Source organism: Oncorhynchus nerka, linkage group LG14, assembly GCF_034236695.1.
Source record: "Oncorhynchus nerka isolate Pitt River linkage group LG14, Oner_Uvic_2.0, whole genome shotgun sequence".
In the NCBI taxonomy this organism is placed as follows: domain Eukaryota; kingdom Metazoa; phylum Chordata; class Actinopteri; order Salmoniformes; family Salmonidae; genus Oncorhynchus; species Oncorhynchus nerka.
Window position 1 is genome coordinate 25,091,152 of NC_088409.1, and position 27,978 is coordinate 25,119,129.

The following is a 27,978-nucleotide window of genomic DNA, read 5'->3' on the forward strand; positions in this document are numbered from 1 at the left end:
CATTGGGACTTCACCACAGCCTCTCTATGGTTGCCTAAATACATTATAGCTTTATGACTTCATTTTCCCTCCCCCAGATATATTCAAACAATCAAAACTCTGATCAGGTGTCTGAAATCACAGGATCAGTGAGGCGTAGCCAATGGGTACGAGCCCCTCTCGGTCTCCCTGACGACAGCGAATCCAGTCGTGATCGACTCCCCCTAAAACCACTAACTCCTCCCCTTTCTGGAAGCTTAGCTCCGCCCCTGTGCCAGAGTGGTCGCATAGTGTTCTGACTGACCTGAGAAAGAGAGAAGAATAAGTGATACTACTGTAAAAACATAAGAATGACGTAAAACTGTCATAGACAGTCATGACAACTGAACAAACTAAACATGTAATCTAGATATATTTCCAAATATTTCCAATACCTGAGGGGTCTTGGGTTGTCCCATGTCTCCTCCATCTCTCTCTCGAACACCTCTTCTACCTGCTGGGGCTCCAGCGCCCTCCTCTGGTTAGCGCTGGAACTGCTGCTCACCATCCGGGTCAGAACAGACACCCCTGGAGACAACCACTGAGACGGACGTCTGGGGAGGGAGAGAGATACATCAGTGATAAGAGTAAGATACTTCAACTGTCTAGTATCAGAACACTATCACACAAACACACACACACCAGCGCACCTGGTTGGAAGTGTGGGTATCGTGGGGTTATTGGAGGCTCCAAACAGCCGTCCCAAACCCCAGGGGACCGCCAATGCTCCATCGACCTGAGGAGAGTCACTCCTGGCCTGGGTACTGGTCTGGGGCTCTGGGGGGTCTCTGGATGTCCCCTCCTCGTTTTGTACTGCAGACAGGCTGAGTTCAGCCAGGTTCTGGCCCAGCTTGCCCCCCCAGCGTACCACAGCCCCCCATCCCTGCTGGATCACCTAGGGAGAGAATAACAGCTCAGAAAAGTGCTGTGTGGTACAGACACTCACCCATGCATTCAAACAAAGACACACACACATACGTTGAATTGTGCTCACCTGTCCTGCCTGTTGGGAGAGACTGGCCTCCTCAACATTAGGAGGAGCTAGCTCCCTAATTTCTTTCTCCTGAACCCACATTAGCTGAGGACTTGTCTCCGCAAGACCCCCAGAGACCTTTTTAGGCCCCACACTGAGACTCGCTGGCTTCAGTGACTCCACCAACCCTCCCACCCCTGAGTTGGCCAGGGACGACGAGCTCACATTATGATTTGTCGCCTCGGGTTCTGCTCTCCCAAAGTCCAGCTCTGATAGGCTCTCAAGATAGCTGCTGCCCCTGCTTTGGGAAGCGGACCCCCGGGGCGAGAGCCTGAATCCCAGGTCCTGATTGGGTGGGCTGGGGATCTCTGGGCTGTGATTGGCTGGATCCAGGTGGTGGTGCTGGAAGAGCAGGTCGAGGTTAAGGTTCAGGAGACTGAGGGGCTGCAGCAGGAGGAGGAGCTCCTCAAACAGAGGCTGGCAGGAAGTCAATGACAAACGCATGAAGGAGGAGGGCTGGTAGAACGTCACCAACACATCTGACAGAGAGAGAGGGAGGCGAAGGGAGAGAGAAAGAGACGGAGGGGGAGAGAGGGGGGGTGAAGGAGAGAGAAAGAGACGGAGGGGGAGAGAGGGGGCGAAGGGAGAGAGAGAGAGAAAGAGACGGAGGAGGGGGAGAGAGGGGGCGAAGGAGAGAGAGAGAGAGAAAGAGACGGAGGGGGAGAGAGGGGAGGCGAAGGAGAGAGAAAGAGACGGAGGGGGAGAGAGGGGGCGAAGGAGAGAGAGTGAGAAAGAGACGGAGGGGGAGAGAGGGGGCGGTGAAGGAGAGAGAGAGAGAAAGAGACGGAGGGGGAGAGAGGGGGGCGAGGAGAGAGAGAGAAAAAAGAGACAGAGGGGGAGAGAGGGGGGCGAAGGAGAGAGAGAGAGAAAGAGACGGAGGGGGAGAGGGGGGAGAAGGAGAGAGAGAGAGAAAGAGACGGAGGGGGAGAGAGGGGGTGAAGGAGAGAGAGAGAAAAGAGACAGAGAGAGGGGGGGGGAGAGAGAGAGACAGGGGGGAGAGAGGGGGAGAGAGAGAGAGAGAGAGACAAAGGAGGGGAGAGGGGGTGAAGGAGAGAGAGAGAGACAAACGGGGGAGAGAGAGGGGGCGAAGGAGAGAGAGAAAGAGACGGAGGGGGAGAGAGGGGGTGAAGGAGAGAGAGAGAAAGAGACGGAGGGGAGAGAGGGGGCGAAGGAGAGAGAGAGAGAAAAGAGACAGGGGGAGAGAGGGGAGGGAAGGAGAGAGAGAGAGAAAGAGACGGAGGGGGAGAGAGGGGGCGAAGGAGAGAGAGAGAGAAAGAGACGGAGGGGGGAGAGGGGGTGAAGGAGAGAGAGAGAGAAAAAGAGACGGAGGGGGAGAGAGGGGGGCGAAGGGAGAGAGAGAGAAAGAGACAAAGGGGGAGAGAGGGGGCAAAGGAGAGAGAGAGAGAAAGAGACGGAGGGGGAGAGAGGGGGTGAAGGAGAGAGAGAGAGAAAGAGACGGAGGGGGAGAGAGGGGGTGAAGGAGAGAGAAAGAGACAGAGGTGGAGAGAGGGGGCGAAGGAGAGAGAGAGAGAAGAAAGACGGGAGGGGGAGAGAGGGGGGGGCGAAAGGAGAGGGGAGAGACGGGGGGGAGAGAGGGGAGAGAGAGAGAGAGAAAGAGACGGAGGGGGAGAGGGGGGGGAGAAGGGAGAGAGAGAGAAAGAGACGGAGGGGGATAGAGGGGGAGGCGAAGGAGAGAGAGAGAAAGAGACAGAGGGGGAGAGGGGGTGTGGGGAAGAGAGAGAGAGAAAGAGACGAGAGGGGGAGAGAGAGAGAGAGACAGTGGGGGGTGAAGGGAGGAGAGAGAAAGAGACAGAGGGGGTGGTGAAGGAGAGAGAGAGAGAGACAGAGGGGGGATGAAGGGAGAGAGAGAAAGAGACAGTGCGGGGGTGAAGGATAGAGAGAAAGAGAGACGGAGGGGGAGAGAGGGGGAGTGAAGGGAGAGAGAAAGAGTGAGGGGAGGAGAGGGGGTGAAGGAGAGAGAGAGAGAAAGAGACAGAGGGGGATAGAGGGGGAGGCGAAGGAGAGAGAGAGAGAAAGAGACAGAGGGGGAGAGGGGGTTTGGTGAAGGGAGAGAGAGAGAAAGAGACGGAGGGGGGAGAGAGAGAGAGAGAGAGAGAGAGGGGGTGAAGGGAGGAGAGAGAAAGAGACAGAGGGGGTGTGGTGAAGGAGAGAGAGAGACAGAGGGGGGGGGTGAAGGGAGGAGGAGAAATAGACAGAGGGGGGGGGTGAAGGGAGGAGTGAGAAATAGACAGAGGGGGGGTGAAGGGAGGAGTGAGAAATAATGTTGTAACATATTAATATTCAAACAGATAGATTGCGGACATGAACTTTAGTCTTCAGAGACTTACCACTGCATGACTGGAGATGGGACAGCCAGAAATCCATAAGCTTGATGCTGAACGAGAGAGACAAGAAGCAGGTGAGAATTGGAATTTAAAAAGTCAAACAGAAAAACCCTAGGAGAGAAGAGCCAGGTCTTAAAGATCATGATTATTAGAAAGCAAATTACGGACTCCTCTTTAAATCTGCGTATTCCTTTAAAGCTCAGTTGTCCTGAGTCTGCACAACTCTGCCAGGACCTAGGATCAAGAGAGACGCTCAAGTGTTTTAGTACTATATCTCTTGACACAATGATGAAAATAATCATGGCCTCTAAACCTTCAAGCTGCATACTGGACCCTATTCCAACTAAACTACTGAAAGAGCTGCTTCCTGTGCTTGGCCCTCCTATGTAGTACATAATAAACGGCTCTCTATCCACCGGATGTGTACCAAACTCACTAAAAGTGGCAGTAATAAAGCCTCTCTTGAAAAAGCCAAACCTTGACCCAGAAAATATAAAAAACTATCGGCCTATATCGAATCTTCCATTCCTCTCAAAAATGTTAGAAAAGGTTGTTGCGCAGCAACTCACTGCCTTCCTGAAGACAAACAATGTATACGAAATGCTTCAGTCTGGTTTTAGACCCCATCATAGCACTGAGACTGCACTTGTGAAGGTGGTAAATGACCTTTTAATGGCATCAGACCGAGGCTCTGCATCTGTCCTCGTGCTCCTAGACCTTAGTGCTGCTTTTGATACCATCGATCACCACATTCTTTTGGAGAGATTGGAAACCCAAATTGGTCTACACGGACAAGTTCTGGCCTGGTTTAGATCTTATCTGTCGGAAAGATATCAATTTGTCCTCTGACAAATCAACTGTACATTTCGGTGTTCCTCAAGGTTCTGTTTTAGGACCACAATTGTTTTCACTATATATTTTACCTCTTGGGGATGTCATTCGAAAACATAATGTTAACTTTCACTGCTGTGCCGATGACACACAGCTGTACATTTCAATGAAACATGGTGAAGCCCCAAAATTTCCCTCGCTAGAAGCATGTGCTTCAGACATAAGGAAGTGGATGGCTGCAAACTTTCTACTTTTAAACTCTGACAAAACAGAGATGCTTGTTCCAAGTCCCAAGAAACAAAGAGATCTTCTGTTGAATCTGACAATTAATCTTAATGGTTGTACAGTCGTCTCAAATAAAACTGTGAAGGACCTCGGCGTTACTCTGGACCCTGATCTCTCTTTTGAAGAACATATACAGACCATTTCAAGGACAGTTTTTTTCCATCTACATAACATTGCAAAAATCAGAAACTTTCTGTCCAAAAATGATGCAGAAAAATGTATCCATGCTTTTGTCACTTCTAGGTTAGACTACTGCAATGCTCTACTTTCCGGCTACCGGATAAAGCACTAAATAAACTTCAGTTAGTGCTAAATACGGCTGCTAGAATCCTGACTAGAACCCCAAAAATTGATCATATTACTCCATTGCAAACAGCTGGAGGCAGGGCTTTCTCCTATAGAGCTCCATTTTATGGAACGGTCTGCCTACCCATGTCAGAGACGCAAAACTCGGTCTCAACCTTTAAGTCTTTACTGAAGACTCATCTCTTCAGTGGGTCATATGACTGAGTGTAGTCTGGCCCAGGAGTGGGAAGGCGAACGGAAAGGCTCTGGAGCAACGAACCGCCCTTGCTGTCTCTGCCTGGCCGGTTCCCCTCTTTCCACTGGGATTCTCTGCCTCTAACCCTATTACAGGGGCTGAGCCACTGGCTTACTGGGGCTCTCTCATACCGTCCCTGGGAGGGGTGCATCACCTGAGTGGGTTGAGTCATTGATGTGATCATCCTGTCTGGGTTGGGTTGGCGCCCCCCCCCCCCCTTGGGTTGTGCCGTGGCGGAGATCTTTGTGGGCTATACTCAGCCTTGTCTCAGGATGGTAAGTTGATGGTTGAAGATATCCCTCTAGTGGTGTGGGGGCTGTGCTTTGGCAAAGTAGGTGGGGTTATATCCTTCCTGTTTGGCCCTGTCCGGGGGTGTCTCCTGTGTCTCCTGACCCCTCCTGTCTCAGCCTCCAGTATTTATGCTGCAGTAGTTTATGTGTCGGGGGGCTAGGGTCAGTTTGTTAAATCTGGAGTACTTCTCCTGTCCTATTCGGTGTCCTGTGTGAATTTAAGTGTGCTCTCTCTAATTCTCTCTTTCTCTCTTTCTTTCTCTCTCTCTCTCGGAGGACCTGAGCCCTAGGACCATGCCTCAGGACTACCTGACATGATGACTCCTTGCTGTCCCCAGTCCACCTGGCCGTGCTGCTGCTCCAGTTTCAACTGTTCTGCCTTATTATTATTGGACCATGCTGGTCATTTATGAACATTTGAACATCTTGGCCATGTTCTGTTATAATCTCCACCCGGCACAGCCAGAAGAGGACTGGCCACCCCACATAGCCTGGTTCCTCTCTAGGTTTCTTCCTAGGTTTTGGCCTTTCTAGGGAGTTTTTCCTAGCCACCGTGCTTCTACACCTGCATTGCTTGCTGTTTGGGGTTTTAGGATGGGTTTCTGTACAGCACTTTGAGATATCAGCTGATGTACGAAGGGCTATATAAATACATTTGATTTGATTTGATTCTTACTTGAGGAGGCCGAGGAGGAAGGCGTTGAACCTGTGTTTGTTCTGCCGAGCTGGGGCAGCTCTCCTATTCTAGCCTGGAGGCTGTACAGGGACTGAGTGCTGGGCCCTGGAGGAAGAAGGGGAGCAGAGATGAGAGAAAGAAAGGCTTTGGTTAAGCTTTGGCACAGAGAAACAAATCTATATCTAATCAACATGTTATGTTACCTTTGACCTGAATTGACTGAAATTGAAATGAACAAGTACTGAGTTAATGGAATAACCCTGATCACCAGAGTAGTGGGAAGGAGAGAATAAGAGGGAATAGAGGAGGGGAGAGTGTGATAATCAGAGAGAGAGAGAGAATGATGACTCAACACTGCAGAATAATGAGTGCCAGACTAGAGCGAGAGAGGAGAGAGAGACTGAAAGTACTATGAACCCACATGATGTCTGGGAGGGTGAGAGAGATACATATTGGAGAGAGGGAAAGAGGAAGAGAGATATTGAGAGATTGGCTATGTACATCCATCATGTCTGAGAAAGAGAAATAGAGAGAGATGGATATAGAGAGAGATATGTAAATAGATGGAAAGGCAGGGGTTATAACAACCACAGCCCTCCTATGCTGTCTATGCTCTCTTGTAACCCACCTCTGTACTGCGCTCCAGAGTTCCTACCTGGCCTGGTGGAGGCCTGGACCAGTCCCCAGGCTGAGTTTGGCCTCCTGCCCGAGATCAAATCACTCTGGTGGGGCTTGAGGCCGTCGGAGAGCAGGCTCCGCAGGGCGGGGCACAAACACTGCAGCACCAGCCGGCCCAGAGACGGATTCACACTGCTGTCTCCTGATAGAGCCTGGAAAGGGGAGGAGAAAGGAGAGTGGCAAAATAGAGGGAAGAGAGAAGGGAAGAGAGGGGGATGAAGAGGGGAGAGAGAGGGAAGAGAGGAGAGGGGAGAAATAGGGGGAGAGAGAGGGAAGAGAGGAGAGGGGAGAAATAGGGGAGGGAGGAGAGAGAGAGGGAGGGAAGAGAGGGAGGGAAGAGAGAGGGAGGGGAGAAATAGAGTAGGAGAGAGAGGGAAGAGAGGGAGAGGGGATAAATAGGGGGAGGAGAGAGAGGAAGGAGGAATAGAGAGAGGAAGAGAGGAGAGGAGAGAGGGGAGGGGAGAAATAGGGGAGGAGAGAGAGGGAAGAGAGGAGAGAGGAGAGGGAGGAGGGGAGAAATAGGGGAGGAGAGAGAGGTAAGAGAGGAGAGAGGAGAGGGAGGAGGGGAGAAATAGGGGAGGAGAGAGAGGTAAGAGAGGAGAGAGGAGAGGGAGGAGGGGAGAAATAGGGGAGGAGAGAGAGGTAAGAGAGGAGAGAGGAGAGGGAGGAGGGAGAAATAGGGGAGGAGAGAGAGGTAAGAGAGAGAGAGGAGAGGGAGGGGAGAAATAGGGGGGAGAAATAAGAGAGGAGAGAGAGGAGAGGGAGGAGGGGAGAAATAGGGGAGAGAAGAAAGGAGAGAGGAGAGGGAGGAGGGGAGAAATAGAAGAGAGAGAGAAGAAGAAAGGAGAGGGGGTAGAGAGAGAGAGAGAAGAAAGGAGAGGGTGTTATGGATAGGAGGAGAAGATAAATAGAGAAGGATGAAAACAGAGAGATGGAGAAGAGAGAAGTATGTGGGAAAGAGGATGGAGTTAGTACACAGAGGTTCTGACTACTGAGCCAAAGATAGAGATATCTGAAGACAACCCAGCACCTTGTTAATGGAGGCAGACTAGGGGAGAGGAAGAGGGAGAGACAGAAAGAGACAGACATGTCCTGTTATTCAATGGATGATTCATATATGGAGGATTCATATATAGATATAGAGCCACTAACTGGCTGTTTGAGCCATCAAGTGTCACTAGTTATTAAGTTCCAATGAGCTGAATCAACCACCGGTGTTACAGGCCTACGTCTAGTTTCAGAGACACGGATACAGAAATCCTAGGAGGCAATGAAGTCTTTCGGGAGTTTGAGCTGGTTGATCTTCTTATGTCTGTCTGTTTTTCACTTTGCCTGTCGGTATGGAAACCCTGTCATAGCAACAGCTGACAGTACGTCGTTAGGAGCGGTAGCTAGGGATTATAAACGCGGGGGGTGGAGGTTTGTACTGATTGGATTACCTTCCCCTGATCTAAAACCAAAATGTGAAATCGGAGGAAGATGATTGGCCCTATTGAAATGAATATACTTGATTGATCCACAGAGGGGGAGCTGGGTTTGCTGCCAGCATCAGACAACAGCGAACAGTAGAAACAAACAGGCATGCCCTCAGAAATACATCATTAAAGTACAGACATAATGAATAAAAACTCAAGCCCATTTTCCATATCTCACATAATGTGGTGTGTACACCATGTTACTGAAGAGACCGTGTTAAACATGGTGTTAAACTGACCTTCTGCACCAGGGTCCGTGAGGAGCTGAATTGAGCCAAAATGGCCTCCACTGCCACACTGACTGCACTGACCAGAGCTGTGGACGCGAGCAGTTAGACATACACACATCATTTCTCTAACAGTGTAAATGTACATGAATAAATGTACTGTATATCACATAGGCTGTATAGAAATATACATGAAGGCTATATATGATCCCGTGTGACTCAGTTGGTAGAGCATGGTGCTTGCAACGCCAGGGTTGTGGGTTTGATTCCCACAGGGGACCAGTATGAAAATATATGTCACTCTGGATAAGAGCGTCTGCTAAATTATTCAAATGTAAATATATACAGGTATATCGTACCTCTTTTTTCCAGCAGGCACAGAGAGGACAGCCCTAGGCCTCTCAGAGGGGCCTTCACGTCATCGCCCATCCAGGAAGTCCCACCTCTCTGTACAGAGCCGGCAAATGAGACGCTACGAACCGCTGAGATTGACAGAGATAGAGGAAGGATCACTTACAACCTACTCTACGCTAATCTAATCAGTGGTGGACTCAGACAGGAAGAGCAATGTTACTTGGTATTTCTGTGTTACTGTTTCAGTATTAGTGATATTAGTTGTTTTAGCAGTTAGCTAAAGCAGTGGTGGAGTACTATCAGTAGTAGTGTAGTAGTGATAGCATAGTGATAGCATAGTGATAGCATACAGTGAGGGAAAAAGTATTTGATCCCCTGCTGATTTTGTACGTTTGCCCACTGACAAAGAAATGATCCGTCTATAATTTGAATGGTTTATTTGAACAGAATAACAACAACAAAAATCCAGAAAAACGCAAGTCAAAAATTTTATAAATTGATTTGCATTTGAATGAGGGAAATAGGTGAGGTGTCTATTTCAGCACTCCATGCAACACAGACACACAACAGCATGGAGAGACAGACTGACAGACAGAGATATAGATATACAAACTACAGACAAACAGACAGACTGATATACAAACAGACAGACTACAGACAAACAGACAGACTGATATACAAACAGACAGACTACAGACAAACAGACAGACTGGTATACAAACAGACAGAGACTGAGATAGATATACACACTCAGACGGACAGACAAGACTACAGACAGACAGATTGACAGGGCGATAGAGATGTAGATATACACACAGACAGACAGACAGGCGAGCAGGGTGTTAGACAGACTAACAGAGTGACAGACAGGCGAGCAGGGTGTTAGACAGACAGACAGAGTGGCAGACAGGCGAGCAGGGTGTTAGACAGACAGACAGAGTGGCAGACAGGCGAGCAGGGTGTTAGACAGACAGGCGAGCAGGGTGTTAGACAGACAGGCGAGCAGGGTGTTAGACAGACTAACGGAGTGACAGACAGACAGGCGAGCAGGGTGTTAGACAGACAGGCGAGCAGGGTGTTAGACAGACAGACAGACAGACAGGCGAGCAGGGTGTTAAACAGACAGACAGACAGACAGGCGAGCAGGGTGTTAGACAGACAGGCGAGCAGGGTGTAGACAGACAGACAGACAGACAGACAGACAGACAGACAGGCGAGCAGGGTGTTAGACAGACTAACGGAGTGACAGACAGACAGGCGAGCAGGGTGTTAGACAGACAGGCGAGCAGGGTGTTAGACAGACAGACTAACGGAGTGACAGACAGACAGGCGAGCAGGGTGTTAGACAGACAGGCGAGCAGGTGTTAGTTAGACAGACAGACAGGGTGTTAAACAGACAGACAGGAAGAGCAGGGTGTTAGACTGACAGACAGACAGACAGGCGAGCAGGGTGTTAGACAGACTAACGGAGTGACAGACAGACAGGCGAGCAGGGTGTTAGACAGACAGGCGAGCAGGGTGTTAGACAGACAGACTAACGGAGTGACAGACAGACAGGCGAGCAGGGTGTTAGACAGACAGGCGAGCAGGGTGTTAGACAGACAGGCGAGCAGGGTGTTAGACAGACTAACGGAGTGACAGACAGACAGGCGAGCAGGGTGTTAGACAGACAGGCGAGCAGGGTGTTAGACAGACAGGCGAGCAGGGTGTTAGACAGACTAACGGAGTGACAGACAGACAGGCGAGCAGGGTGTTAGACAGACAGGCGAGCAGGGTGTTAGACAGACAGGTGAGCAGGGTGTTAGACAGACAGGCGAGCAGGGTGTTAGACAGACTGACAGACAGGCGAGCAGGGTGTTAGACAGACAGGCGAGCAGACAGGCGAGCAGGGTGTTAGACAGACAGACAGGCGAGCAGGGTGTTAGACAGACAGACAGACAGACAGGCGAGCAGGGTGTTAGACAGACAGACAGACAGACAGGCGAGCAGGGTGTTAGACAGACTAACGGAGTGACAGACAGACAGGCGAGCAGGGTGTTAGACAGACAGGCGAGCAGGGTGTTAGACAGACTGACAGACAGGCAGGGTGTTAGACAGACTGGACAGACAGGCGAGCAGGGTGTTAGACAGACAGGCAGAGCAGGGTGTTAGACAGACAGACAGACAGGGAGGAGGGTGTTAGACAGACTGACAGACAGGCGAGCAGGGTGTTAGACAGACAGGCGAGCAGGGTGTTAGACAGACAGGCGAGCAGGGTGTTAGACAGACAGGCGAGCAGGGTGTTAGACAGACTGACAGACAGGCGAGCAGGGTGTTAGACAGACTGACAGACAGGCGAGCAGGGTGTTAGACAGAGTGGCAGACAGGCGAGCAGGGTGTTAGACAGACTGACAGACAGGCGAGCAGGGTGTTAGACAGACTGACAGACAGGCGAGCAGGGTGTTAGACAGACAGGCGAGCAGGGTGTTAGACAGACAGGCGAGCAGGGTGTTAGACAGACTGACAGACAGGCGAGCAGGGTGTTAGACAGACTGACAGACAGGCGAGCAGGGTGTTAGACAGACAGGCGAGCAAGGTGTTAGACAGAGTGGCAGACAGGCGAGCAGGGTGTTAGACAGACTGACAGACAGGCGAGCAGGGTATTAGACAGACTGACAGACAGGCGAACAGGGTGTTAGACAGGCGAACAGGGTGTTAGACAGACTGACAGACAGGCGAGCAGGGTGTTAGACAGACAGGCGAGCAGGGTGTTAGACAGACTGACAGACAGGCGAGCAGGGTGTTAGACAGACAGGTGAGCAGGGTGTTAGACAGACAGGTGAGCAGGGTGTTAGACTACCAGGCGAACAGGGTGTTAGACAGACTGACAGACAGGCGAGCAGGGTGTTAGACTACCAGGCGAACAGGGTGTTAGACAGACAGGTGAGCAGGGTGTTAGACAGACTGACAGACAGGCAAGCAGGGTGTTAGACAGACAGGTGAGCAGGGTGTTAGACAGACAGGTGAGCAGGGTGTTAGACAGACTGACAGACAGGCAAGCAGGGTGTTAGACAGACTGACAGACAGGCGAACAGGGTGTTAGACAGACAGGCGAGCAGGGTGTTAGACAGACAGGCGAGCAGGGGGAGGGAGTGTGTGAGAGACAGGGGGAGGGAGTGTGTGAGAGAGAGCAGGGTGTTAGACAGGGGAGGGAGTGTGAGAGAGAGCTCTTACTCAGCGTGGGTGGCAGCGGCAGAGCCTGGATGAGTTTTGGGGGTCGGAGGTTTTCCTGGGGGATAGGGGGTAGAGGAAGGGGTAGTAGAGGGGCGGCCAGGGCAGGGAGGGTGTGAGAGCGGGGAACAGGGGTGAGCTGAGGTAGGATGCGTCCAGGCCCGGAGGGGGCTCCAGAGCGATAGGGGGGGTTGAGAGCCCCGATGGGGGAGAGGCGGGGAGGGGCACCCTGTGGATGGGACAGTTTTGGGGTGGTAGAGGTACCAGGTAGGGAGGGGGGGGAGATCTTTAGAGGTTCTGCTCTGGCCAGGGTGAGAGGTGTATGTGTGTGTGTCAGTGCGACCAAGGGAACCGACAGTGTGTGTTTTGGCATATGCCATCATCATCGCGTCAACGTTTTTATATGGGGTGGTGCAGCCTTGAGTGTGTGTGTCATTGCTGACGAGTGTGTGTGAGCCGGTGTGAGGCTGTTTATCAGTGACCTTAGCGGTGCAGTAGAGGGAGTCAAAGTCAGTGATGGATTCAGAGACAAAGCCATACTCCAGCTTCTCTTTAGTCTTGGACTCATTCACATAACGATACAAACTATCAATGTTGCTCTTGAGGGGTCGTGGGGTCGTGGACTGGGTAGTGTAGGGGTTAGGGGTCGTGGACTGGGTAGTGGAGGGGTTAGGGGCCGTGGACTGGGTAGTGTAGGGGTTAGGGCCTATGGCTGTGGACTGGGTAGTGTAGGGGTTAGGGGCCGTGGACTGGGTAGTGTAGGGGTTAGGGCCTATGGCTGTGGCTGTGGACTGGATTTCAGTGTGGCTGTGAGGTTGGGTCCTGGGGACTGGTCTCGTATGAGCACCACAGTATCCTGGGCGGTAAGGGTGGAGGAAATAGGAGGAGGGCTGGGAGTGGGCCAGGGAGAGAGGGGGTGAGGACACTGCCCAGTCAAAAGGGGCAAAGGAGAGGAGAGGGGAGAAGGGAGAGGAGTATGAGTAACAGGGGCAGGTTGAGGTGGAAATGGGGATTTGAGGTGGACAAGGGGGGCATTCAGGGGTTAGGAGTGTGAGTAAGTGGTGTGTGTGGGTAGGGGGCAGGTAGGGGTAGTTGGGGGCAGGAGGCGGTAGTTGGGGGTAGGTAGGGGTAGTTGGGGGTAGGTAGGGGTAGTTGAGGGCAGGTAGGGGTCGTTGGGGGCAGGTAGGGGTAGTTGGGGGCAGGTAGGGGCAGTTGGGGGGGGTAGGGGGCAGGTAGGGGTAGGGGTAGTTGGGGGCAGGTAGGGGTAGGTGGAGGTTGGGGCGGGTAGGGGTAGTTGGGGGCAGGTGGGGGTAGTTGGGGGAAGTAGGGGTAGTTGGGGGCAGGTAGGGGTAGTTGGGGGCAGGTAGGGGCAGGTGGAGGTTGGGGCAGGTAGGGGTAGTTGGGGGCAGGTAGGGGTAGGTGGAGGTTGGGGCAGGTAGGGGTAGTTGGGGGCAGGTGGGGGTAGTTGGGGGAAGTAGGGTAGTTGGGGGCAGGTAGGGGTAGGTGGAGGTTGGGGCAGGTAGGGGTAGTTGGGGGCAGGTAGGTGGAGGTTGGGGCAGGTAGGGGTAGTTGGGGGCAGGTGGGGGTAGTTGGGGGAAGTAGGGGTAGTTGGGGGCAGGTAGGGGTAGTTGGGGGCAGGTAGGAGCAGGTAGGAGAGGTCAGGGGTAGGTAGGGGTAGTTGGGGGCAGGTAGGGGTAGTTGGGGGCAGGTGGGTGTAGTTGGGGGAAGGTAGGAGCAGGTAGGAGAGGTCGGGGGTAGGTAGGGTTAGTTGGGGGCAGGTAGGGGCAGTTGGGGGAGGGGTAGTTGGGGGCAAGTAGGGGTAGTTGGGGTAGGTAGGGATATTTGGGGGCCCGGAGGACAAGCGAAAGCGGAGAAGGTAAAGGAGAAGCAGAACCATGGACAAACGTTGGAAGGACGGATGGGATAGAGGGATGAGAACAAGGAGAGGAGCAAAAGTGTATGTTGCAAATAAATTGGGAAGAGAGAGAGATGGAGAGAATGTTAGTGTCTGTTGAGAGAAGAATGCAATGTACACCAGTAGATCCCCACCACAACATGCAGTAACGCAGTACACCACCCAGTACCACACAACAACCTACAGTATGTCCAATAGTCTGACCCAACAGACACACACAGACTGACCACAATACATTAATGGAGGTGGTTCATGAACAGAGGAGTCAAAGTTCAGGTTTAGAGAAGCCTTTCTCTTTCGTTTCCTACTCTCACAGTCGTTCACTATTATTTCAACCCTGCCTGTACAGTAGTGGTATGCTGTCCTCTCTCTCTGTACAGTAGTGGTATGCTGTCCTCTCTCTCTGTACAGTAGTGGTATGCTGTCCTCTCTCTCTGTACAGTAGTGGTATGCTGTCCTCTCTCTCTGTACAGTAGTGGTATGCTGTCCTCTCTCTGTACAGTAGTGGTATGCTGTCCTCTCTCTCTCTGTACAGTAGTGGTATGCTGTCCTCTCTCTCTGTACAGTAGTGGTATGCTGTCCTCTCTCTCTCTGTACAGTAGTGGTATGCTGTCCTCTCTCTCTGTACAGTAGTGGTATGCTGTCCTCTCTCTCTGTACAGTAGTGGTATGCTGTCCTCTCTCTGTACAGTAGTGGTATGCTGTCCTCTCTCTCTCTGTACAGTAGTGGTATGCTGTCCTCTCTCTCTGTACAGTAGTGGTATGCTGTCCTCTCTCTCTGTACAGTAGTGGTATGCTGTCCTCTCTCTCTGTACAGTAGTGGTATGCTGTCCTCTCTCTCTGTACAGTAGTGGTATGCTGTCCTCTCTCTCTGTACAGTAGTGGTATGCTGTCCTCTCTCTCTCTGTACAGTAGTGGTATGCTGTCCTCTCTCTCTGTACAGTAGTGGTATGCTGTCCTCTCTCTCTGTACAGTAGTGGTATGCTGTCCTCTCTCTCTGTACAGTAGTGGTATACTGTCCTCTCTCTCTGTACAGTAGTGGTATGCTGTGCTCTCTCTCTCTCTGTACAGTAGTGGTATGCTGTCCTCTCTCTCTCTCTGTACAGTAGTGGTATGCTGTCCTCTCTCTGTACAGTAGTGGTATGCTGTACTATCTCTCTCTGTACAGTAGTGGTATGCTGTCCTCTCTCTCTGTACAGTAGTGGTATGCTGTCCTCTCTCTCTCTGTACAGTAGTGGTATGCTGTCCTCTCTCTCTCTCTCTGTACAGTAGTGGTATGCTGTCCTCTCTCTGTACAGTAGTGGTATGCTGTCCTCTCTCTCTGTGCAGTAGTGGTATGCTGTACTATCTCTCTCTGTACAGTAGTGGTATGCTGTCCTCTCTCTCTCTCTGTACAGTAGTGGTATGCTGTCCTTTCTCTCTCTGTACAGTAGTGGTATGCTGTTCTCTCTCTCTCTGTACAGTAGTGGTATGCTGCCCTCTCTCTCTCTCTCTGTACAGTAGTGGTATGCTGTCCTCTCTCTCTCTGTACAGTAGTGGTATGCTGTCCTCTCTCTCTGTACAGTAGTGGTATGCTGTCCTCTCTCTCTGTACAGTAGTGGTATGCTGCCCTCTCTCTCTCTCTCTGTACAGTAGTGGTATGCTGTCCTCTCTCTCTCTGTACAGTAGTGGTATGCTGCCCTCTCTCTCTCTGTACAGTAGTGGTATGCTGTCCTCTCTCTCTCTGTACAGTAGTGGTATGCTGTTCTCTCTCTCTCTGTACAGTAGTGGTATGCTGTCCTCTCTCTCTCTGTACAGTAGTGGTATGCTGTCCTCTCTCTCTGTACAGTAGTGGTATGCTGTCCTCTCTCTCTGTACAGTAGTGGTATGCTGTTCTCTCTCTCTCTGTACAGTAGTGGTATGCTATCCTCTCTCTGTACAGTAGTGGTATGCTGTTCTCTCTCTCTCTGTACAGTAGTGGTATGCTGTCCTCTCTCTCTTTCTGTACAGTAGTGGTATGCTGTCCTCTCTCTCTTTCTGTACAGTAGTGGTATGCTGTCCTTTCTCTCTCTGTACAGTAGTGGTATGCTGTTCTCTCTCTCTCTGTACAGTAGTGGTATGCTGTTCTCTCTCTCTCTGTACAGTAGTGGTATGCTGTCCTCTCTCTCTTTGTACAGTAGTGGTATGCTGTCCTCTCTCTCTGTACAGTAGTGGTATGCTGTCATCTCTCTCTCTGTACAGTAGTGGTATGCTGCCCTCTCTCTCTCTCTGTACAGTAGTGGTATGCTGTCCTCTCTCTCTCTGTACAGTAGTGGTATGCTGTCCTCTCTCTCTGTACAGTAGTGGTATGCTGCCCTCTCTCTCTCTGTACAGTAGTGGTATGCTGCCCTCTCTCTCTCTCTCTGTACAGTAGTGGTATGCTGTCCTCTCTCTCTCTGTACAGTAGTGGTATGCTGTCCTCTCTCTCTCTCTGTACAGTAGTGGTATGCTGTCCTCTCTCTCTCTCTGTACAGTACTGGTATGCTGTCCTCTCTCTCTCTCTGTACAGTACTGGTATGCTGTCCTCTCTCTCTCTCTCTCTCTGTACAGTAGTGGTATGCTGTCCTCTCTCTCTCTCTCTCTGTACAGTAGTGGTATGCTGTCCTCTCTCTCTCTCTCTGTACAGTAGTGGTATGCTGTCCTCTCTCCCTCTGTACAGTACTGGTATGCTGTCCTCTCTCTCGCTCTCTGTACAGTAGTGGTATGCTGTCCTCTCTCTCTCTCTCTCTCTCTCTCTCTGTACAGTAGTGGTACGCTGTCCTCTCTCTCTCTCTCTCTCTCTCTGTACAGTAGTGGTATGCTGTCCTCTCTACAGTAGTGGTATGCTGTCCTCTCTCTCTCTGTACAGTACTGGTATGCTGTCCTCTCTCTCTCTGTACAGTACTGGTATGCTGTCCTCTCTCTCTCTCTCTCTCTCTCTCTCTCTGTACAGTAGTGGTATGCTGTCCTCTCTCTCTCTCTCTCTCTGTACAGTAGTGGTATGCTGTCCTCTCTCTCTCTGTACAGTACTGGTATGCTGTCCTCTCTCTCTCTCTCTCTGTACAGTAGTGGTATGCTGTCCTCTCTCTGTACAGTAGTGGTATGCTGTCCTCTCTCTGTACAGTTTTGGTATGCTGTCCTCTCTCTCTCTGTACAGTACTGGTATGCTGTCCTCTCTCTCTCTCTCTGTACAGTAGTGGTATGCTGTCCTCTCTCTGTACAGTAGTGGTATGCTGTCCTCTCTCTGTACAGTAGTGGTATGCTGTCCTCTATCTTCACCTTCTCTCTCTCTCTCTTTTTCTTTCCCTCTCTCTAGCAGAGAAATGTACCGTTGGTTACGCTGAGTCAGGCTATGGAGAGTTCTGTTCCTGCATGGCAGCGCACTGTCTATCTCTCTGTCTCCTTGGAGATGATTGGATAATAGCCTATGCTGACTAGAAGTCCATTCTGCACAGAAATACATTGTCTCATTTAATATCACCGTGACAGAGAGAGAGGCTACACAGAGCGTGTTAACTACCATACCTTGGTTTAGCCTTGAGTTGATCTGACTGTCTCTCAGATGCAGCCACACATTACACTTCCTGGTTTATTTTGCGCTACTGTGAAATAAGTCTCTGCCATTGGTTGGTAGATGGAGCCCCTCCTCTTTGGTTCTTAAAGCTGTACATGCATACGTGACAAATAGTCTGGTCTGAATTGTATTATTTGTTTACAGTCTGTGGGTAGAAATTGGCCCTACATAACCTAGGATAAGTTTATCCTACTGCTGTGACGAGCTGACCACACATAACTAATTGGCTTTTACATACACACAGAGGGAAGAACACTATACACACACACACATACATTCAACATTTCTCCTGAAATGTACATTGTGACTTTGATTAGAAAAATAACAAATATATATTTCAGACAATAATCACATAATGAAATGAATTGTTACAATGTAAATTGTTATCAAAACAATAAAGCTGTGAAGTTGAAATACAAAGGAATAGAGGTATTCAGCCCTTCAGCCTATGGAACTAAGAACTAGAGGTCGACCGATTAATCGGAATGGCCGGTTAATTAGGGCCGATTTCAAGTTTTCATAACAATTGGTAATCAGCATTTTTGGACACCGATCATGGCTGATTACATTGCACTCCACGAGGAGACTGCGTGGCAGGCTGACTACCTGTTATGCGAGTGCAGCAAGGAGCGAAAATAAGGTGCTAGCTAGTAAGGTGCTAGCTAGCATTAAACCGATCTTAACATAATCACTAGTTAACTACACATGGTTGATGATATTACTAGTTCATCTAGCTTGTCCTGCGTGGCATATAATCGATGCGGTGCCTGTTAATTTATCATTGAATCACAGCCTACTTCGCCAAACGGGTGATTTAACAAGCGCATTCGCGAAAAAAGCACTGTCGTTGCACCAATGTGTAACAAACCATAAACAGCAACACCTTTCTTAAAATCAATACACAAATACAGTGGGGCAAAAAAGTATTTAGTCAGCCACCAATTGTGTAAGTTCTCCCACTTAAAATGATGAGAGAGGCCTGTAATTTTCATCATAGGTACACTTCAACTATGACAGACAAAAGGAGAAAAAAAATCCAGAAAATCACATTGTAGGATTTTTTATGAATTTATTTGCAAATTATGGTGGAAAATAAGTATTTGGTCACCTACAAACAAGCATGATTTCTGGCTCTCGCAGACCTGTAACTTCTTATTTAAGAGGCTCCTCTGTCCTCCACTCATTACCTGTATTAATGGCATCTGTTTGAACTTGTTATCAGTATAAAAGACACCTGTCCACAACCTCAAACAGTCACACTCCAAACTCCACTATGGCCAAGACCAAAGAGCTGTCAAAGGACACCAGAAACAAAATTGTAGACCTGCACCAGGCTGGGAAGACTGAATCTGCAATAGGTAAGCAGCTTGGTTTGAAGAAATCAACTGTGGGAGCAATTATTAGGAAATGGAAGACATACAAGACCACTGATAATCTCCCTCGATCTGGGGCTCCACGCAAGATCTCACCCCGTGGGGTCAAAATGATCACAAGAACGGTGAGCAAAAATCCCAGAACCACACGGGGGGGACCTAGTGAATGACCTGCAGAGAGCTGGAACCAAAGTAACAAAGCCTACCATCAGCAAGGGCATTGAAGATGAAACGTGGCTGGGTCTTTCAGCATGACAATGATCCCAAACATACCGCCCAGGCAACGAAGGAGTGGCTTCGTAAGAAGCATTTCAAGGTCCTGGAGTGGCCTAGCCAGTCTCCAGATCTCAACCCCATAGAAATCTTTGGAGGGAGTTGAAAGTCCGTGTTGCCCAGCAACAGCCCCAAAACATCACTGCTCTAGAGGAGACCAGCAACAGTGTGTGAAAACCTTGTCAGGACTTACAGAAAACGTTTGACCTCTGTCATTGCCAACAAAGGGTATATAACAAAGTATTGAGATAAACTTTTGTTATTGACCAAATACTTATTTTCCACCATAATTTGCAAATAAATTCATTAAAAATCCTACAATGTGATTTTCTGGATTTTTTTCTCCTAATTTTGTCTGTCATAGTTGAAGTGTACCTATGATGAAAATTACAGGCCTCTCATCTTTTTAAGTGTGAGAACTTGCACAATTGGTGGCTGACTAAATACTTTTTTGCCCCACTGTATATATTTTTAAACCTGCATATTTAGTTAAAAGAAATTCATGTTAGCAGGCAATATTAAACTAGGGAAATTGTGTCATTTCTCTTGCGTTCATTGCACGCAGAGTCAGGGTATATGCAACAGTTTGGGCCGCCTGGTTAGTTGCGAACTAATTTGCCAGAATTTTATGTAATTATGACATAACATTGAAGGTTGTACAATGTAACAAGAATATTTAGACTTATGGATGCCACCCGTTAGATAAAATACAGAACGGTTCCATATTTCATTGAAAGAATAAACATTTTGCTTTCGAAATGATAGCTTCCGCATTTGACCATATTAATGACCTAAGGCTCGTATTTCTGTGTGTTATTATATTATAATTAAGTCTATGATTTGATATTTGATAGAGCAGTCTGACTGAGCGATGGTAGGCAGCAGCAGGCTGGTAAGCATTCATTCAAACAGCACTTTACTGCGTTTTGCCAGCAGCTCTTCGCTGTGCATCAAGCACTTCAAACCTATCAACTCCCGACATTGGGCTGGCAATACTAAAGTGCCTATAAGAACATCCAATAGTCAAAGGTATATGAAATACAAATGGTATAGAGAGAAATAGTCCTATAATAACTACAACCTAAAACTTCTTACCTGGGAATATTGAAGACTCATGTTAAAAGGAACCACCAGCTTTCATATGTTCTCATGTTCTGAGCAAGGAACTTAAACGTTAGCTTTTTCACATGGCACATATTGCACTTTTACTTTCTTCTCCAACACTTTGTTTTTGCATTATTTAAACCAAATTGAACATGTTTCATTATTTATTTTAGGCTAAATTCATTTTAATGAAGAATTATATTAAGTTAAAATAAGTGTTCATTCAGTATGGTTGTAATTGTCATTATTACAAATATATATATAAAAATTGGCCGATAAATCGGTATCAGCTTTTTTTTTTTTCCAATAATCTGTATCGGCGTTAAAAAAATCATACCTCTACTAAGAACCACTCTAAAGGTAGCCTATAGTATGAATCTCAGCCATTCTGGGAAGGGGAGAACAGTCTGGAAAAAAGAAAGATGGAAGATAGAGGAGAAAGGAGTGAGTGAGAGGTCAAGGACAGAAGAGAGACAGGAGGAGGTAGGCAACAAAACATGAACCAATGACTCACCAGATAGTGGAGAGAGAGAGGGCATGATAGAGGGAAGGGGAGACCGAGAGAACAGGCTACAGTGTATAAACAGTGAAAAGGATAGAAAGAGAATGAGGGAGGAGGAAAGAGACAAAGAGGAAGAGAGATATACAGAGAAAGAGAGCTAGAGGGAGATGGGGAGAGGGAGAGAGAGAGGGAGATGGGAGAGAGAGAGGGAGATGGGGAGAGAGAGGGAGATGTGGAGAGAGAGAGGGAGATGGGGATGGAGTGGGAGATGGGGAGAGAGAGGGAGATGGGTAGAGAGAGGGGGATAGGGAAGAGAGGGAGATGGGGAGAGAGGAGAGGGAGATGGGGAGAGAGAGGGAGATGGGGGAGAGAGAGAGGGAGATGGGGGAGAGAGTGGGAGATGGGGAGAGGGAGAGAGAGAGGGAGATGTGGAGAGAGAGAGGGAGATGGGGAGAGAGAGGGAGATGTGGAGAGAGAGAGGGAGATGGGGAGAGAGAGTGGGAGATGGGGAGAGAGAGGGAGATGGGTAGAGAGAGGGGGATAGGGAGAGAGAGGGAGATGGGGAGAGAGAGGGAGATGGGGAGAGAGAGAGGGAGATGGGGAGAGAGAGAGGGAGATGGGTGTATAAGAGAGGGAGATGGGGGAGAGAGGGAGATGGGGGAGAGAGAGATGGGGAGAGAGAGAGATGGGGAGAGAGAGGGAGATGGGGAGAGAGGGGAGATGGGGAGAGAGAGGGGGATGGGGAGAGAGAGGGAGATGGGGAGAGAGAGGGAGATGGGGGAGAGAGAGGGAGATGGGGGAGAGAGAGAGGGAGATGGGTGTATAAGAGAGGGAGATGGGGGAGAGAGGGAGATGGGGGAGAGAGAGATGGGGAGAGAGAGGGAGATGGGGAGAGAGAGGGAGATGGGGAGAGAGAGCTAGGAGATGGCGAGAGAGAGCTAGGAGATGGCGAGAGAGAGCTAGGAGATGGCGAGAGAGAGAGGGGGTGAGCTAGAGGGAGATGGGGAAGAGAGAGAGAGAGAGAGGGAGAGAGAGAGAGAGGAGATGGGGAGAGAGAGAGAGGGTGAGCTAGAGGGAGATGGGGAGAGAGAGGGTGAGCTAGAAGGAGAGAGAGAGGGTGAGCTAGAGGGAGATGGAGAGAGAGAGAGGGGAGAGAGAGGAGAGAGAGAGAGAGAGAGAGGAGAGAGAGAGAGAGAGAGACAGGAGATGGAGATGGAGAGAGAGAGAGGGTGAGAGAGAGGGAGATGGGGAGAGAGGGTGAGCTAGAAGGAGATGGAGAGAGGGTGAGCTAGAGGAGATGGAGAGGAGAGATAGCTAGAAGGAGATAAGCCATTACTTCCGCCCGGTCTGCAGATTGGATGAATAATTGAATAAGGCAGTGATGACATCACACCAGGCCCACAGGAAGCACTGAAGAGATTCCACCATCTCTTCCTCCCTCTCCCACTCTGCCCCATACTCTTCCTCCCTCTCTGTCTCCCTCTCCCACTCTACCCCATACACTCACCTGTCCATCCCTGAAAAAGAATGAGTGCAGCCCATCTAATCCTATCTCTCTCCTCCTTTCCATCTCCATCATCTATCTGTCCATCCTAGATAGAAACTACATTCCACTGCACCCATCTATGTATGCATCTCTCTCTTGTTCCCTTTATTTCTCTTTCCCTCTACTCTGGAATGCCGAGAATTCTCCCCGTGTTTTTGTCACCCTTCTCTCTGCTGGTTTAGTTTTTATTCCCAAGAGAGTACACAGTTTCAGATGTGGTGTTGTGTACATAATATTAGATGGAAGGTGACTTCAGTGAATACTGTAGTTTGTTACTACCTCCACATTTTCACCCCAAATCAGCACCTCACAGTCAGCAACTAGGCATATAGTCATCATCATCATCTAACTCACCTGTAGTTCTTGACTCCCAGGTTCTTCCTCCATCAGCTGTTCCTCTCACCTCTACCTCTTCTTCCTCCACCTCTTCTTTCCTCTTTTCTCCCTCCTCTTTTCTCTGTCCATCCATCCTCCACAGGTTCCCTTCACTGGCTGAGCACCCAATCCGCTGCGAGGGACATAACTCGGGTTGTCCAATCGCATCCTCTGCTTTCTGGAACATTTCCCTAAAAGCAGCCAGTGAGGTGAGGGGAGGTGGTTGCAGGAAGGTGGCCTGGGCCTGGGAGGTGTACTCCCATTGGATTCCGTCGCTGTCCGTCTTTTCCCTCCTCCACTTGAGGTTGTAGAGGAAGTCAGGGTCAGGGGTTATGACTGTGGGATCAGGATCCGGTTCAGTTATTAGTTGGTAGGCCGGGGAGCTGTGTTTGCTACGGTTACGCAGTTCCTTGAAGGTCATCACTTTTGAACCCGACCCTGACGTTGACCCAGATGACGACGTTGACCCGGAAGTAGATTTCTTCAGTGTTTCCTCATTGGATTTTCTAACTTCCAAGGGTGGGGGCAGGGTCAGGGTTTCACCATCGGGGGAGAAAGCCATGAGCCAATCAAATCGCTCAGGGCGAAAAGAGTTGGCGAGAAGGGTGCAAACTTTGAGAGGGGGCAGGGTAGGGGGGACAGGGGGTAAGGGACGCGGGGGAGGAGGGGGAGGGGTTTCCGAGAGCACAGGGGAATATTTGAAAGTCTCAAAGTTAACATTGTTAGAGGTGTTGGTATTGCCAGTGCTGTAGTAGGAGTCAGATGCTAGGCTAACGTTAGCCCCAAACCCGCTGTTTCTCTTCCTCCTTCTCGCCATGTCAGTGAAAGACGTGGTTCTAAACACATCTCTGCTCTCCTCTTTCTCTCCCTCATCCTCCTTTACTCCTCCAAATATATCAGTCTCTCTATCCCTCTCCACCTCTGACCTCCCTCCTCCATCTCTCCATCCATCCACAGCCAACCCATCTATATCATACTGCTCCTTAGCCTTCTCCTCTTTTCTCCTCATCCCTCTATCTTGTGTCTGTCCAGGCCTGGAGGTGTGGTGGGTCTCCCCCTCTCCCTCCTCCTCCAGTCCCCCCACACAAACCCCCAGCTCTGGGCTGAGTTTGAGGAGCTCAGCCTGGGTCAGTCCTGCTAGCACCAGTAGCTTACGGATCTCATCATCCAACGCATGGAAAGAGGGAGGAGGGGGGAGAGAGGGCGGGGGAGGGATGGCAGGGGGGGTGGTGGAGTTGGAGATGGAAATGGTGGGGGCAGGGGGGAGAGGAGGGGGGCGAGAGTTGGGAGGAGAGAGGGACAGGGGGTCTTCCCGCATCCTGCTTGGAGGGTGGCGAGACGCTGAGCCTCCTTACGGGCTAGGTGCTTCCTCCGAGGGGGAGGGATGGGGGAGTGGAGGAGGGGAGGGAGAATGGGAGAGGGGAAGATTTGTAGAGAGTAAAGTAAGGGATGGGCTGACAGAGAAGAGGAGGGGGGACGGAGCGTGGGGAAGGAGGGAGGGCCTTCTCACACCTGAAGGTGTAGAAAGTGGGGGATGAGGATGGAGAGGTGCAGACAGAAACGGAGGGGGTGATGTCACGGCTGATGTTGATGTAGGTGTGGAGTTCAGAGTTCACGCTGGCATAGCGGGCAGGGGGTTTGGGGGGTCTCGGTGGGGGCTCTATGGGCGAAGAGGTCTCTGATTGTGAGACCAGGGGCTCGTCACAGTCTGAAGGTGCTGTCAGGTCCACTCCAGCATCAGAGAACTCCTGGGAATCTCCCAAAGACCCTCCCCGGCCCTTATACATCTTCCAAGACATATCCACGTTCCCCATCTCATCCAGAACATCAGAGAGATCCTCCTTGCCCAGATCGCCTAGATCCAGTCCCTTCTCATGGAGCCTGGTGATGTGGGCCAGCTTCACCTGCCTGTTGACACTCTCCAGTCGGTCCAGGTGATCCAGTCGATCCCTCAGTAGATCCCCTTGAGGATCCCCCTCCAGGTCCCAGCGAGCCACCTGAATCACCTGGCTAAAGCGCTCCATCTTTCCAAAGTCTCCCACTGACTCCAGGAAGTCCATGAGGCCTAGTTTGGCAACCTCTGACCCTAAGCCTGTCTGACCTTTGACCCCCAGGTAGTCAGAGGAGGGGGAGGAGGGGGAGGCGGGGGCGGAGGGGTAGCCCTCGTCTGGGGAGCATGCGGGTGGGGGGGAGGGAGGGCAACGAGAGACAGAGGGGGGTTTGGGGTTGAGGAGCAGGACAGGGGGTGAACGGGAGGCTGGGTAGCGTTCAGGAACATGAATGTGAATGTGGTCCTGAGAGATTGACAGATCAGCGTTCCACTTCTGGCCAGAGGACGAGAGAGAGGTGGACAGATCGGCGCAGTCTGACTCCAGATCGGAGCAGGAGCTGATTGAAGTGGAGGATGAGGAGGTGGAGGAGGTCAGGGAGAGATCCAGGAGAGAGGGAGGGCAGTCGCAGCATGATGGGACCAACGTGTCTTCATCATCATCATCATCATCATCTCCCTCCTCCTCATCATCAACTTCAACATCAACACTGTTTTCCTCTGTTTCTTTCTTGTTATCCATCTCTTCCTCCGTTTCTTTCTTGTTGTCTATGACCACATCTGTGTTCTTGTTAACATCTGCATTCTCCTCATCTATTTTTCCTTTCTCCAGTTCCAGGGCATTAGGGGGGCAGGCTGGGGCCAGGACCTGAGGCTGGGGCTGAGAGGGGCTGGCCTGTGTCTTGGTCTTGCCCCCTGTCCCCTCCTGTCTCTGGGGTAGCAGGGGAGGTGGTGGAGGGGGCTGAAGCTTCAGCTGCTGTCTGATGGAGATGGTATTGTTGTTGTTGTGGTTGTGGTTGAACAGACTGTTATTGTCCTGGGGGGAATGGCCGTCGCAGCACAGACAAGGCAGGCTGGGTTCATTACAGTTGGGGTCCAGATGAGGAAGAAGAGGAATAGGAGGAGGAAAAGGGGCGCGTTTCGACACAGCTGCTGCTGCTGCACGGACACTTTTAGGTTTGGGTTTGGATTTGGTCGTAGAGAGGGGAGCTGTGTTTCTCTGTAAGCCCAATCTGGACTGACCCAAGGGGGCACGAGGCTGGACCCCCACCCTGGTCCTGGAAGACTCAGGGGTCGCTTTGGTGGCGCGCCGAGGAGAGGAAGAGGAAATGGTGTTCATGTTTTTGTCTTCCCTCTGGGAAACAGGGCCGTGTGGCTTTGGTTCCGCTGCGGTGGTGGTCCGCCTGCTCGTGTCGATGCGACGAGGCCTCAAGGGCGGAGCGAAGGTTCGGCTAGAGGAGTGCATTTTAGGAATAATAGTTTTCTAATTGTCAATTATTTCTGTTTCTATAGAAACAGGGGTTCTGTTTTCTATCTAAAGGACGGACAGATCCAAAACGTGACGGTCACATCTTGGCTTGACTCCAAAGATCCTGCAACATAAAAAGAGACATGCAGTCAATAGAGGCTGATAATAGAGATGAGAGGAGTCTGTGCTCCTCTAACTGTACAAGGGACCAGCTTGTTCTTGTTCATAAGAAATCTTACAAGTTAAATCCCCTGGTTTGTTCCATATAACTATTGGGCCTTTTCTGCTGTATAATTACCTCCTCAGTGCTGGGACCAGTTAGATGAAAATTAAATCCATCTCTCCTCACTTCTATCCTCTCTCCCTCTCTCTATATATAAACAGACAGAGAGACAGACACACACACACACACACACACACCTAAATGCAATGTCAGTGATAGAGGAGATCTCCATGAAAACAGTTGGGAACTAATGAAGGACTGTTGTCCTTCAGCATCCCAGTCTACTCTGATTCAGCTTGATGGAGTGAGAAAGGATTACTGTACCTATCATTCTCTCTCTGACAAATATATAGGCCAAGTAAATTGAATCATGATAAATCAAAATGAACTATCTCAATTCTAAGCTTATTTGCATTCAAATAAATGTTGAACAAATTCTTACAATGACGGCCTAGGAACAGTGGGTTAACTGCCTTGCTCAGGGGCAGAACGACAAAGATTTTTACCTTGTCGATCAAAAGCAACCTTTCTGTTACTGGCCCAACGCTCTCTGACAATCTGCTGCCAAAATATATAGCCTAGTACAAACATCTTTAGTAAACAAGATCAGATTATTTAGAGAAGAAAATCCTCAATTGCAAATTATTATTTACAATGACTAGGAAACTTGTCAGCTCAGGGATTCGATCTGGCAACCTTTCTGTTACTGGGCCCAACGTACAGACTGTCTTTTAAAACTCATCCACTGCCAAGGCAGAACATCATATTCCTCCACAGCAGCACCGTGCCCTTCACATCAAACGGGGAGAAGGTAGGCCCATATAAATCAGAACCTGAACAGCGCTTAGATCGGGCCTGGGACACGTCGCCCTGTTCAGAACCGTTAGAATAACGTCCCGTAACCGCAGAGCACATCATCTGCTGGATTTTCGGTATTTACCATCGGATTTATCGACCTGAAGTGGCGGATGGAGACCGTGGAAAGGAGGGGGGAGAGAGGGGGTACCTCAAGCCGCATCGTCCTGACACAGCCAGCCCCCGCTACTATGACAAAATGTATCGCAATGTTTATTAAATTAACTATAACATGATTATGTCTTTCATTCTAGTAAACAACCGTAGGCTATAAATCAAGAAAACGGTTATTGACATTGGTTATCTGGATCTGGGGATGTGGGCAGGTGTTGAAAGCATAGCAAAACGTATAGCCTAGATCTCGGTAAATAGAGAGCATTTGATCAACAACACCTATAATCATATGATTGTGAGATATTTGACTCACCATCAGCTTCGTTGAGGAGAAGATGGAGATGCTGGATCCCGTTCTCGGTAAACGGATGCGAGCGCGCAACCCCGTCCGACCAACGAACAGCCTCTCCAATGGTTAAAGCGAGAGCTCTCTCCTCTCGCGACCACCTTATCTTTCGTCATCCGCCGGGACCACACCCCTCTTCTGCCTCACCAATCAATCTCCCTCTCTGTTCATCTGTCAGCTCCTTCCATCCCTCTCAGCCTTCGCTTCCTCCCTCCAAGAAAAAGACAATCACTACGGAATCTTCTACCGTATTCTCTTTGATCTCTAGTATTGGAATCATTCTTCCTATCCGCCATCACACTCCCTCCATCTTTATTATTCTCTTTCATTCTCAGTGGAAATGGAAGGTAACATGGTAAAAGCACATGCTGTATAGTACTCTAGTCACACTGATCGAGGAAGACAGGGCTACACTGTTTCCTTATTAAACACAGGAACCATGAAAAATAGACTCATTGTCGTTATGAATCATGATGGAAAGCCATACACAATGTTACTGCTCGCTGTACTATATTGTTTTCCA

General features: G+C 49.9%; 2 protein-coding genes across 3 annotated transcripts; both read right to left on the minus strand.

Annotated features, from left to right (window-relative positions):
- Positions 1 to 1,416: 1,416 nt before the first annotated feature.
- Positions 1,417 to 24,017, minus strand: LOC135559506 (AP-4 complex accessory subunit RUSC1-like). Of its 2 annotated transcripts, XM_065027832.1 has the most exons (8): positions 22,601 to 24,017; positions 8,759 to 8,881; positions 8,412 to 8,488; positions 7,728 to 7,745; positions 6,675 to 6,849; positions 6,020 to 6,124; positions 3,400 to 3,446; positions 1,417 to 1,530 (listed from the first exon to the last, which is right to left on the minus strand). In XM_065027832.1, the coding sequence occupies exons 1-8, from the start codon at positions 23,937 to 23,939 to the stop codon at positions 1,519 to 1,521; spliced, it is 1,896 nt and encodes a 631-aa protein (XP_064883904.1). In that variant the 5' UTR covers positions 23,940 to 24,017; the 3' UTR covers positions 1,417 to 1,518. The 2 variants fall into 2 exon arrangements, with proteins under 2 accessions (XP_064883904.1, XP_064883905.1); XM_065027833.1 differs by lacking the exon at positions 7,728 to 7,745.
- Positions 23,980 to 27,510, minus strand: LOC135575189 (uncharacterized protein DDB_G0284459-like). Its single transcript, XM_065027831.1, has 2 exons — positions 27,423 to 27,510; positions 23,980 to 26,041 (listed from the first exon to the last, which is right to left on the minus strand). Exon 2 carries the CDS (start codon positions 25,912 to 25,914, stop codon positions 23,980 to 23,982), a length of 1,935 nt encoding a protein of 644 aa, XP_064883903.1. The 5' UTR covers positions 25,915 to 26,041; positions 27,423 to 27,510.
- Positions 27,511 to 27,978: the final 468 nt, after the last annotated feature.